The sequence below is a fragment of the Kwoniella shivajii genome, chromosome 9 (genome assembly GCF_035658355.1).
Source record: "Kwoniella shivajii chromosome 9, complete sequence".
Taxonomy (NCBI): domain Eukaryota; kingdom Fungi; phylum Basidiomycota; class Tremellomycetes; order Tremellales; family Cryptococcaceae; genus Kwoniella; species Kwoniella shivajii.
In genome coordinates this window covers 88,842-101,166 of record NC_085916.1, presented here as the reverse complement: position 1 = coordinate 101,166, position 12,325 = coordinate 88,842, and the positions used below count along the sequence as shown (strand labels likewise).

The 12,325-nt window shown below is 43.9% G+C and overlaps 8 protein-coding genes across 8 annotated transcripts; 7 read left to right on the top strand and 1 right to left on the bottom strand.

Annotated features, from left to right (window-relative positions):
* Positions 1-1,356: 1,356 nt before the first annotated feature.
* On the top strand, positions 1,357-1,827 carry IL334_006362 (uncharacterized protein; the record flags this gene model as incomplete). The annotated part of the gene is made up of 1 exon (XM_062938066.1): positions 1,357-1,827. The coding sequence occupies one exon, from the start codon at positions 1,357-1,359 to the stop codon at positions 1,825-1,827; it is 471 nt and encodes a 156-aa protein (XP_062794117.1).
* A 651-nt stretch (positions 1,828-2,478) lies between these two features.
* On the top strand, positions 2,479-3,220 carry IL334_006361 (uncharacterized protein; the record flags this gene model as incomplete). Its single annotated transcript, XM_062938065.1, has 2 exons — positions 2,479-2,481; positions 2,561-3,220. 2 exons carry the CDS (start codon positions 2,479-2,481, stop codon positions 3,218-3,220), a joined length of 663 nt encoding a protein of 220 aa, XP_062794116.1.
* A 453-nt stretch (positions 3,221-3,673) lies between these two features.
* On the top strand, positions 3,674-4,147 carry IL334_006360 (uncharacterized protein; the record flags this gene model as incomplete). Its single annotated transcript, XM_062938064.1, has 1 exon — positions 3,674-4,147. The coding sequence occupies one exon, from the start codon at positions 3,674-3,676 to the stop codon at positions 4,145-4,147; it is 474 nt and encodes a 157-aa protein (XP_062794115.1).
* A 237-nt stretch (positions 4,148-4,384) lies between these two features.
* IL334_006359 (uncharacterized protein) lies at positions 4,385-5,571 on the bottom strand (the record flags this gene model as incomplete). Its single annotated transcript, XM_062938063.1, has 6 exons — positions 4,385-4,532; positions 4,638-4,843; positions 4,990-5,046; positions 5,125-5,270; positions 5,402-5,472; positions 5,543-5,571. The coding sequence occupies 6 exons, from the start codon at positions 5,569-5,571 to the stop codon at positions 4,385-4,387; spliced, it is 657 nt and encodes a 218-aa protein (XP_062794114.1).
* A 412-nt stretch (positions 5,572-5,983) lies between these two features.
* Positions 5,984-6,443, top strand: IL334_006358 (uncharacterized protein; the record flags this gene model as incomplete). The annotated part of the gene is made up of 3 exons (XM_062938062.1): positions 5,984-6,043; positions 6,113-6,253; positions 6,327-6,443. The coding sequence occupies 3 exons, from the start codon at positions 5,984-5,986 to the stop codon at positions 6,441-6,443; spliced, it is 318 nt and encodes a 105-aa protein (XP_062794113.1).
* A 524-nt stretch (positions 6,444-6,967) lies between these two features.
* On the top strand, positions 6,968-7,949 carry IL334_006357 (uncharacterized protein; the record flags this gene model as incomplete). The annotated part of the gene is made up of 2 exons (XM_062938061.1): positions 6,968-7,262; positions 7,324-7,949. The coding sequence occupies 2 exons, from the start codon at positions 6,968-6,970 to the stop codon at positions 7,947-7,949; spliced, it is 921 nt and encodes a 306-aa protein (XP_062794112.1).
* Positions 7,950-8,708: 759 nt separating this feature from the next.
* IL334_006356 (uncharacterized protein) lies at positions 8,709-9,410 on the top strand (the record flags this gene model as incomplete). Its single annotated transcript, XM_062938060.1, has 1 exon — positions 8,709-9,410. One exon carries the CDS (start codon positions 8,709-8,711, stop codon positions 9,408-9,410), a length of 702 nt encoding a protein of 233 aa, XP_062794111.1.
* Positions 9,411-9,925: 515 nt separating this feature from the next.
* IL334_006355 (uncharacterized protein) lies at positions 9,926-12,011 on the top strand (the record flags this gene model as incomplete). The annotated part of the gene is made up of 3 exons (XM_062938059.1): positions 9,926-10,239; positions 10,319-11,587; positions 11,663-12,011. The coding sequence occupies 3 exons, from the start codon at positions 9,926-9,928 to the stop codon at positions 12,009-12,011; spliced, it is 1,932 nt and encodes a 643-aa protein (XP_062794110.1).
* Between the last annotated feature and the right edge of the window lie 314 nt (positions 12,012-12,325).

Here is a 12,325-nt window from a genome sequence, read left to right as displayed (position 1 = left end):
TGCTTATTCGGCGGAATATTGAAGATCGTATCCGTCAGACTATCCAGGTTCTCATTCGCAAGGCCAACTCAAACACAGCTACGAGCAGTATCATCCATCGGATCCTATTGAATATCCTCATCCATCATACCCTATTTCAGAAGAATCCGGTACTCCTCGATATTCCAAGACCCCATACCCGACCTCAGAAGAGTGTCATCGGTCTTACCCTGCACAATACTCCGCAACGGTCCAACAAGCACAATCAACAAGTTCATACACCGCCGGACAATCCCAGAATCATAATCCTCCTGTAACTGGATATCTGTTTCCACAAAAGCAGGTAATCCATCCTCCGCCCTATGTGAAACCTCCAACCCACTGGGAATGCGATAAATGTGACGAAAGGAAACCAGGACCGAACGGTCGAAGATGGTGTGTCAAGTGTCAGAAAGCTACGAAAACTATAGAACTTAGTGTCGCTTAGTGTGATCGGGCAAGTAGTAATCATGGACTTTACCCGGTATGAGTTGTAAGATAACGGCGGCATGCATATATTGTGGTAACACTCAGTACGGAATCATGATAACGCTATTCTTCTATACTGGCTTGTATTGTGCATTCCTTTTTTGTCAAAGACGATCAGCATGAGGCTGAATCTTAAGCCCTGGACGGCCCACCGTCCTATGTATAAGCAAAACAGTGACACTGCATGGTTCCGAGAATACAGTCTTCTCATTTCCCTGAAGCATGAGAACGAAAACATGGAAGAAGGCAATTGTGATGGCGTGTGCAGCTTCATTCAGGATATCGCCTTCCAAGAAAGTGGCAAATATCGCCTACAGTAAACGACAAGTCGAGGTGACGGCGTGTAGTTTACCACCTGCGTCTCATCTCAGCATGGAGCTCTTAAGGCCCGATATCCTGTTATTCGGAGATAACTTTTCTAGTAGGACCTTCATTGTGTGGTATCACACTGCTTTGATTAAAGGTATATTGTGTACAGAGTGTGTTCTCGTGTTCTCCTTAGAATCAGAAGGTGGTCAAAACGCCGAAAGGGAGGGAGGAAGGCGGGGCTGAAGAGGAAGATTCACTTGCTCTTCGCCCCGTTTCATCGCACAGTCCCATAGAAGAATTGGTCAAAGAGTATGGTGTGCTTCTCGTCACCGTGCTCTTAGAGGAATGTCCAGTCGACTCATGTAAATAAGTATATAACCTTTTCGCCACCCTAGTCAAACTCTTCCCCGACATCATCCTTCAACGGGCTTCGTTTCATCTGATCCAATACCCCCAATCTCAGAACAAAATAGAGTAAACATTTGCCTTCCTTCTCTTTCATTTCGATTGATCAATGATCTTCGACTAGCATAGACCATAATGTCCGGCTACTACGGATGGCCGCCACCAGGTTATCATCCAGCTGATAATCCTAATCAGCAAAATCCCACTCAAAACAGTCCTTATGGGCATACTAATGTTGTACGTCCTCCTCCTCACATATCAGGTCTTTTGAATCCTCAGCCAGTCGCTGGAGCGTATCAAATATATCGACAGCTACCCCAACAGCAAGCCCAGCCCGAACAACGGCAGCAGCAGCAACAACAAGGACCTCCACCCGCTTATCATCCTTATGGTCAAACAAACGTGTGGACTTCAGTATCTCCCCATGACAGACATCCGTACATGTACGCTTCTGCCGCTCCTCAGTATCAAGCTCAACCGGTAGCACGACCGACTGTTCACTGGGAATGCGAAAGCTGTCCTACGAGAAGGAACGAGAGGGATGGTTATGTATGGTGTTTAAAGTGTGGAGATTTCAAGAGGACATGTGTTGTCACTGGTGAATAAGAATAGCAAATGGGACTTTGGAGAAGCGCCCGTTGAAGTAGAAACTAGCGTTGCGGTAAGGAGGTGAGCGAATCTGCTGTATATGATGGAAGCTATGTCTACAATGCTACGAGATCCAAATGTCGTTCCATACTGGCTGGATTGATGGGGTTCGGTGGACCTATCCTCGGCTGCGATCGAAGCATCATCTTTAGGAAGGCAGCGCAGAGTTATGCTGTGTCAATGCGGAAAGGCAGTTCTGAAAGTGATTGAAGGAGAATCGGATGGGAGAACACGCCGACGCATGAGTTCCTTGAATTTGTATGGTCGGTTGAATAATATTTTGACCAAGTTGCCAACGGTTGATTGTATGCTTTGAAAACACACACGCATCGCCTTGAAGCCATTGGACATATCTTGAAACTGTTTTCGAGCCCATGTAAAGATCCCTTGATTAATATGAAGTCATCAGTGTTTTCGTCTCTCAGGACAGTTTGGCTTCCCTACTTCTTATTCACCACGCCTTTTCCGCCACCGAGGTGACATTACACAAAGTAATTGAAGAGCACCATTTTGGTAGATTGTTCTAGAGATGTGAACTGTCTTGTTAACGCTTTTCCGAGCTCTACTTCGATAGAAACAAGAAACATCGGAAAAAGAGGTATCGCTGCAATGGTAAGTCAGGCTCTCGTGTTATTCAGTGACGATTGACTGTGCCCCCTTAACGGTTATAATTTGAAACATTGAACCACAGTCCAATCAGTCTCCATACGACTCGGGGCAGTATCTATTCCAAAAAGGAGGTAAACCATTACCTGATCCAAACGTCGATCCCGAAGAATGGCGTCGAAGTCATGCTCAACATCCAGGTCTATTTGCCAGTTCTAATTTGACTGAAAGATCGCCCCCAGCTTATAAATATCCGTATACTCATTTCAATCCATTTTCGCCAAACACATTCCCAAGATATGGTTGGTATCCTACCGAAGCGATGTTTCAAGTCTATGGTAATCCTTTTCCCAATCAATATCTACCCATTGCAAATCCTCAAATAGATATGATCCGAGGTAATTTGGGTTCACCTCAAACCTCAAATGCGAAACCCGAACCTGAACAGAAAGTCACATCGACGTTTCAGAATGCTTGTGATGGATTTCCAGTCGTGGAAAGTACACCAAAGCTTTCGATCTCTTCTCAGCCTGGTCATCTACCTTTTGGAGATACTTCAGACTTGCTTTGGACTTCACCTAGAACAGGTAAAACATACCAATTGCCTTCATTACCAAGTAGGTATCCCGGACCGCATCATTACGTATGTTGGTCTTGTCAGAATAGGAAGATGACATTTGATGGATATTCATGGTGTGCGAAATGTAAAGATATGACTGGAACTGTCATGATGCCCGGAACCTAAGTATTTTGTAATGTAAGGTGTCTTGTTTTATGAATGGCCTAAGAGTAATGTAAGGTGTCTCTTTTACGCACTTCCGAATCCAAATTTGTGAATGAAAAATGAAATTCATATTCTGCTTAGCGAACCTTAAATATCCAATCTAAATTGCGTACACCCTAACGTGACGATTCCACTTGAGACAAGAATGACATACGAGTACATCAACCTTACTTTGTGCTGCTTTATACCGCAAGCAGCGTACCATGATATCTGAGGAGATAAGTAAGTAATGTACGGAAATGTTTCCTTCTCTTCTTCTTTATCTCTCGACCAAAATTTCATCCACTCAAGAGATCGATCAGCTGTATATTTCTGTCATACGATACTTGAAATCTTCGAATATCATCACTGATAATTTGGGTTATAAACTGTCCTTCACCATCCTTGTCATTGCTAGCTAAATAAATCCAGAAAATGTCGTATGGATACTGGAGTTTCACTACCGCTCCCACAGAAGAGACCACCTCTTCCGGGACGACCACGGAAGGATCGTGGAATTACTGGCAACAAACCACAACCACCACTTGCGCTTCCGGGAATAGTTACACTACTCAACACTCGACTGAGGACCCCACTCCCGAGCCGACTATGTCTCGTACAATGTACTGGGCTCTCCAAACTCCAGCAGAAGAGGAAGAAGAGCCTACTCCCCCTTCTCGAATCCACTATCAATATACCGCGCCTATATGCTATTCCGGTCCACCACCCGCTACGATTGTGATACAGGCAACGGAGAAGACGAGCAAGGTAATTGCTAATGTGAAATCTTTCCTCACTCCCACTCCCAAAACCCAATTCAAATCAGCATGCTGTGGAGCTCGAAGGCCCAAAGATCAGATTTTGGATCATTGTGGTAAATGCGGGAAGATTACTCCATGGGTTTGGTGAAAATGGAAACGAATATCATGATGAAAGTTGATTCGATGACGAGGTAGAATGGGAAAGAAGAAAGGGTACGAATTTGCTGTAAACCATTGAACTGCATACCTACTGAGCAAATTAATGGATGAAAATGGTGTTAGGCTGATTACTGTATTTCACTGAATATGGTCTTGAATCCGAATGTGAAAGAAACGTATTCTCATCACCAACATCTATATGAAGCATTACACAATAACATCATGTTTATACCTTAGGGTTATGCACTCTCAAAGCGTCATGAGCGTCGATATCCCCATCGCATTCCCATGGATATGCGAGCCACACGTCTGGAGTATCGACAGCTGAGAAATAAGCTACGTCGTCAGGCAATTGCCCTGCCTTAGGCTTAAGTCTGTGAAGCAAACAAAAGTACAATCAGCCCCCCCATGGCGGTCTGACAGCTGGTTCCGAGTAGTAGATTTCCGGGTTGGAACCTGTTGCAGGATGTGTTACTCACTTGTTGTGCACAACGAAGATACCCAATTTAGTCTCCTTCCTCAATCGTTCTCTTTCAGTTTCATCTTCTACAGCTGCCAATTGTTTATCGATATCAGATTGTAATTCTCGAATTGTATATGTTAAAGTTGTTCGAGTATCGTCTACTTCATCTACTACGAGGATACGTCGACCTAAAAGACCACCATGACTGAAGTTTTGACCAAGCTGCGAGGTCCAAGAGAAGTCGAGCGAGTTTAGGAGATGAAGACGGAGGACGATACGAGCGGGAGTTGACGGAATTTGTGAAAGGTACACGGACAAGCACAATTAGCTCATATTGCAGAGTCGCACAGTCGCTAGCGCATACATACAGTCGAAAAATCGAGCCATTGAGTTCTGACTACCTCTGTACCAACTTTCTCTTCGACCTGTGTCCATCACCATATCAGCATATATCCAGCTTGAGTATGAGTATTCCAGGCGAATACACATGACTTATCACTTACACCGCCCATGGCCTCGTATAGTACCAATCCAACAGCTTGGATAGGGATATTTCTCTTCTTGCCGTCTTGGTCTACTTTCACTTGAGTTCTAAGTATACGAGCTGGGATGAAACCACCTCCGCCAATGGCGATAAATAGTGTGGGAGCTTAAGCGCGGTAAACAAATCAATAAGCAGATAGAACGTAAAATGAAGGCATGGAAAATGGAATGGAAAGATAAGGAGTAACAGACAATCTGTCAGATCTGTCAACGGGAAAAAGCAAAGTCAATTCTCACCGAATTCCTCTTTGATTTTAGGAGCAGCTTTCTGGATAGCAGTATGAATGTCATTGTAACTCAGTCTGACCCTGTTTTGGTATCATCCGCTTATCAGTTCCCACAAATCAAGTACGATACCATTTATCTTCAATCACTTACATCTCTACATCGGTAAGTATGTGTGACATATTGACTGATTGGTGATTGGTGTTGTCAGCAGGCTGTTGGCTTTCTGGTGTCTGTTGCGTGCTGGTGATTGCTGGCAAAGTAAGATGTTGTTACAATATGTGGACCAAAGATGGGTGATTATTTTTTCTGTATTCTGTATTTCCTCTTCTTTCCGACATGAACGGTATACGGTCGAATTTGTGGGGCTCCACTTTGTGCCGTATGCTTTTTTTTTGATTCCGTCGTCGTTGTATTAATGTATTGAATCTGGAAGTGAATTCGAAGATGATTATTTTGAACGATTGATCTCTTAACATCGTCAAAATATTGAACTGCCAGAAACTATACAGGAACATCTTCATTGGATCTATCGCCCGAAGAATACCACAGTCCCGGTGTTACGCAAACTCACAACTCATCTCCCCAAGCGCAATGTCCACATCACCAATCACACATCTCTATCGTTCACTTCTGCGAGAGCTTCGATTAGTCGTGAGTTTGAAAATAATAGCTTTGCGAGATATCGCTTTGTCATACTGATAGCATAATCTTGTGAACTAGTCTCAAAAGCCTCGCTCGGTCCGAAATCCTACCGTTTTGCAACACGTTCGAACGATAGTAGATACTTCTTCAGATAAACAAACGCTATCGCGCACATTGTTAGAAACGAGGGATTTCCTTCGATCGTCCAGGATACATGCGGTGAGCTGACAGATCACAGATACCACAAAACTCTACTAAGAATATTTACTAAGGACTCCATGACCACTTTTAGGAACTACTGAAGCGATATAATCCTATACATGGCATGACAGAAGAAGAACGAATAAAGGCTACAGCTAGGAGGGTGGGATTAGATGTACCTTTAGAGTTTAAGAATGAGAAGGAATAGCTATAGGTATGTCGGGATGTTTCTTCCTCAATCTCTTTGTCATCATACTGATTGCCATACATAAGAAGTTTGAAATCGAAATGCAGGACAAGGGTGTACATTATTTCTAACAGCTCAGCTTCTTTGCATCAATGCGTACATGGGTGAAACCTTGCCGAAGAGGATGATGACATGATTGGTGATCAAGCGTACTCGCTGGGACTACTGACTTCACGATGCTGGAACGTGCTAGGCTTTTCAGTCCTTTCACTGCTGATCCTTTTAACATATGTCCCATTCGTGACGTTGAAAGGAAGGGCGATTGACTCGATTTGATCTATCTATGTTGCCTTGATTAGTGTATATATATACAAGACCGACTGTATTAACATTTTACTGAAATCATCACTATATCACAACATCGCCACTTCAATATCAGATACGCAATCTATATTTACTTTTCACAGCGTGAGTCATTTCAACACTCGACTGCAAAAACATTTCGCAGGATTAACACTTGTTTCGTAGAGGACTGTCACAACACTATGAGCACATCAACCACCAATGACAGCGCTACCACTACTGCTGCAATGAGGCAGAAACTTACATCAGATTTCAGTGAAGCAGTCTGGTCCGATAAGCCCATCTCGAAAGACTTGAATGTCGTGCTCAATTCGAAAGCCAATGATGACGCATACATCAACGATATGAAATCCGCCTGGTCTAGTATCAACGCGAAGGACGAGGATGGCAGAGACCCTACTAGGAAAGGACGAAAAGTGCGATATCAGTCCTTCTTGTCTACTGCAATGGGTGAAGAAAGAAATGATAATACTCGGGGTAAATCAAATTTTGTCAACCAGTTTGACCAAGCTCTCAGTATTCAATCCGAGTTTGCCAGGGACCAAAAGCTTCTATTTTTCAAGTAAATATGCCAACTTCAAAGGGATGTACACCGATCAGAAAGGCTTCCAGAGTATAGTCAAGAGTACAATGGCGCTCAAAGATGATGGCACAGAGCCCACTATAGATGAGATGAGATCAAGATGGAAGAACAGTGCCAATTCCATCGCGAGCTTAGTGGAGACTTCGGCAATATTCAGATCGGAAGTTGACAAATTCACCCAAGGAACAGATGATGATAGTACACCTAGAAACTCACGCAAAGGTCAACCTCCCATGAGGAAGAATCACAAAAAGAAGCAAGATTTATGGAATCAACTTGTGGCCAGAGCCGAAAAGGAGAAAGCCGCCAAATCTATCTCTGAATATACCGTCAGTGCGCCAGAAACCACTTCCGTTACTGCCCAAACCCAGGGTAAGACCTTGGAAGGTATGTCACAGTCCGATAAGCAAGCTATCTGGAAAGACGTCATATCTAGATTCAGTAAAAATATCACTGAAAACCCATCCTCATTCTCCGATGGTGAATCGACTAGTGAGATTGCGAATGACACTGTCACTCAATCTACTAATGGTGTCGCAAACAGTGTCGCCACCACTAGCATGGCTAGTACCAGAGCTTAGAGATGTGCGCACCCCATCATCTCCTGTCGTATAGCGAATTTCCGAATCATGTCAATAGATGAGATGTGCACGAGTAGCCAGTAGTCATTAGTTAGCAGTATACCTTGTACTGTTCATAACTTAGAGAAAACTCGAAAAGCCTGCGCTAGAGATGCTACTTTTCTGGCGAGATTCTGCTGCAATACCTATCATCGATTGTGGGAAGTGAGTGGCAAACAAATTCTTGGGACTGGAGGAGCTACGATGACCGCTTGAGGATGTACTGTGGCTTCTCTTCGCCTTTTGTGGCCTTGGAGGAGCAAGAGTACTGACCCAGAATCACCACATATTATGACTAGCTTGGAACATCATGAATGACGCAACGAGTCTTCTCTCTTACAAACATGATGACAACAACGGAACTTTTTTACAGCAATACAAGGTGTGGTAATTAGAACGCTTCTGCTCGATAGTCAGTTCAGTAGCTCCGAGGCCTATAAAGGACCGCCTGAAGCCTTAAGAAGTCATTAACAAAGGAGCTGATTCGGTCGCGTAGTTTGTCACTCTTACCAATCAACGGCTATAAAGAATGTCAGAATCAGTACCGAGCACTGCGTTGCCACACACTCACCCACCCACCCTAATCATACTTATCATTCCAAAATAAACGTGACTGTTCCTGTATACGTCTATCAGTTGTCGCAGATTGAAGACTGACATTAGCTGGTAGATACAGTTCGCAGTATATTGTCATACACCTCAGTCAATCACTTAATCAAGATGTCTTCTGCCACCCCTTCTACCACCTCATCCATCGCGCCATCTTCCATTAGTGCGGAGACCGCGAAACGAGCAATTTATGATGCACTGTACGCCAAGAAGGGACAGACAAGGAAAGCGGCTAGTAAGATGATGGATGGACTCCTCTCTGCTCCTGACAACAAGCTTGATGACATCAAACTCAAATGGACAAAGATAAGCACTTCGGTGTACAATCCCGAGAGTGGGCCACCAAGCTTACAGGAGCAGAGGAAAAGATGGCTGGAACATTATAGCACAGAGAACCCCGACATGTCTCTGGAAGAGAAATTGGTCTTGACGGCATTCCACGGGTCTACCGCACGAGAAAGAACGGACAATTACAGAATGATGGACAAGATGATCCAAGATACCGTTCCGACAGACAAGAAATCGAGAAATATCAGAGAATGGTGGGAGAGCATGAAGCCTAACCCTTCGGATGAGGGAAACAGGGATATAGTCGAAGAAAGAAATAGTTGGTATGGATGGACGCATGGTTCAGCTACTCGCTCCGGGCCCGGAGACTGCGTGAATGATGACACAGTCGAACAAACCGAAGGATCAGCTTCGTCATTCGCCAGGAACGAACACTCCGAGACTGTCCAGACTTCAACATCGCCCAAACATGAATCTCAGAGATCTGCGACCAGTGGAAGCAATTCATCTGACACTTCCTCCTGAGGCTTTATCTATGGTTAGTAGTGTGGCTCAGCGAATTTGAGGTATAGTATTAGCAGTAGGGACTACGTACGGGTTTTGATATCGTTGATTATGTGACAAGGAGCAAAAAAAGAGAAGTGAAACTAAGGACTTGTAAATCTGCGATATATCGATGGTATATAATTGATATATATATATATATATATATATATATGAGAAAACTAGAAAAGACTATGCTGATATTGCATGCATTAAATGGCGAGAGCAACTGACTCTTCTTTCCTCTTTGTTGGTTCGAATAATCTCAGCTGTTAATCAGATAACCACAGTATCTCGGTGATAAGCTCGGTCTCAAATCGAAGTGGCCCATTTGGGGCTCCATGTTTTTTCTCACACTTCACCACCTCGTCAGATTCAAAGAGACAGCTGAACGTCTGAAAGAAGAGGAATGGTCATCTGCCCAACCTCTTTCATCCTCTTGAACTGCATTATCATGGTCAACTCAGCTCAAAAGCAGGCAAGAGTGATATCGTAGTATGTCACGCTCAGCACTCTTTGGTATGGGTATTCGGATCCTTCGTGGCCATCAAATTTGTGAACCCTCTCGGATCCAATTACTTCCACCTACAGCTTGCCTTACTTCACTACAATCTCTCTTTCTTCGACGACAGTCTTCATCCGCCATCGCTCGGGAGTATGATGATTCTGGTATTGAGGATGAGCCGACTTTGACAGCCCTGCAGCTTGGTCGGTTAGCTGATCTACAGCAAAGAGTATCAGCGGAGAATTCGAAATTTGGTAAACAGAGGATTATAGCTGAGTACCCGGATCTACGTAGGATACTGGAATAGTATGTACAGCCTTCTCCCAATCCTAAGTCGTGACGAGATGGTGAAATGAGTGGATCAGCTGAAATTGATACTGTGTAGTGTATATGATCCTACCCTTCGAACCCATCTCACATACACTTCGTATAAGAATTATGTCAAATCTCTTCCCCATGGCCCTCCGTGGATCGATCCCCCTGAAGACATCTTCGAGCTTTTTGATAAACTATCCAGGCGATCTATAACAGGGAATATAGCCAAAAACATAGTACACTCTTTCCTTGCCGAGAATGAGATCATTCACGATCCTAGTTTGATGGATGTTTTCGGTAGATTGTTAGATAGAAATCTAGTTGCTGGTTTCGGTGCCAATACGTTGAAGCTAGTGGAGTGGCCTCAACACGGAGAACCACCGAATGATAAGGAAAGAATTCAACCTACTACCTCCTGCAATTCCAATACTCTATCATTGGCTGCACCAAAACCCACGAAACCAGGTGAATCGTCATCCGCACTTGGCTCCTCTTTCGTAAATACAACACCCATTCATCCCAAAGCAAGTTACCTTGATAAATTCGAAGTCGCTCTCGGAAAATCTCTTGAACCACCTTTTGATTCCCTTTTCAAAGGTGGATCTCAATGGTATGCCTCTAGGAAATTAGATGGAGTGAGGTGCATTACCTTCCTAGATTTGCTTATACCGTTCAACTCAGCCTCATCTACTGATCCTCTCGAAGTCTTATCGATCCATTTCGTTTCCCGGACCGGAAAACCATTCACCTCTCTCGCCAAACTGCAAGAACAGTTATTGCACTTATCGCATCTGCCTGGTTTACGGAAATGGCTTGATGTAGATCCTACAATAGTTGAGGAACAACCTGAAGGGGTAGTGAAAAGATTGATTCTGGATGGGGAGGTCTGCGTTATGAAGCGCAAGACTGAAGAAGAATTGATCACCTCTCAGGCTAGGGATGATGGTTCAGTCGCCGATACAATGTGGATAGCGAATGATCCTTTCGTTGAAGATTTCTCGTCTACCGTCTCGGCAATGAGACGCTCCGATACAATCCAACATCTAAATTACTTCTTGTTCGACGTATTATCATTCGCTGAACTAGACAACAAAACGTCAATTCAGCAACCAGGGCTGGGGAAGCGATTCGGAGAGAGAATAGAGGATATAAGACACTTGGGCGCATGGTTGAATGGAAAACTGGATGAAGTTGGAGTGCATGAGAAGATGGTCAAAGATCTAAAACAGATCAAAGTCGTCGGAGTGAAAGACGTGGAAGGTATGGTGGAAAGAGCGGCTAGAGAAGGGTGGGAAGGAATCATACTCAGAAAAGACGAAGGCTACAGAGGCAAAAGATCGTAAGTCTTTTTTACCGTTAATTCACATCATATCCCCCACCAGTCAGAAATCCTGAGCGCTAATGACTTTTTTAGCAATGACATTCGCAAGTTCAAGAAATGGCTGGATGCAGAGTACCAAGTCCTTGCCCTCGACACCTCGTCAATGCGATTGTCAATCAATGGTACTTTCGGTGAACATGAGGCATTAGCCAATGTATGGATAGAACACGAGGGCCATCGTGTATCTGTTGGGTCAGGATTCACAGCAGATCAAAGGATTAAATATGCCAAAAACCCAGAACAGATTGTAGGCAAATGGATCACGGTTGAATACTTCAGCGAATCAGACTCAATGGAAAGATCTCAAAAAGGGAATAAAGGCAAAAGCTTGAGATTTCCAAGGATCAAGATGGTTTGGGAAGAAGGAAAACGAGGAATGTGATTGTATATTCGGGAAACAGCTGTCTTGCGTGCAAAATTGGTTGTACAGTATATTTAGTAGACTGGGATTATACCCAGCATAATGATGTGTATCGTATAGCCACTCCAAGATGATATCATGGACGGCTCGGAACACAACGGTTGGCGGTGCTGGCTGCGTATTGAATACTTGAGTATACTCACACAAGGTATATTTACATGAGGTATCGTACGCATTGGGTAGTAAAAGTGTTCTAGTATTCTCTCCCACATTCGTTCTGGTTCTCGTTCATCCAATGAATTGGCTTCGCGTATGCACAGATTCCATGACCCTTT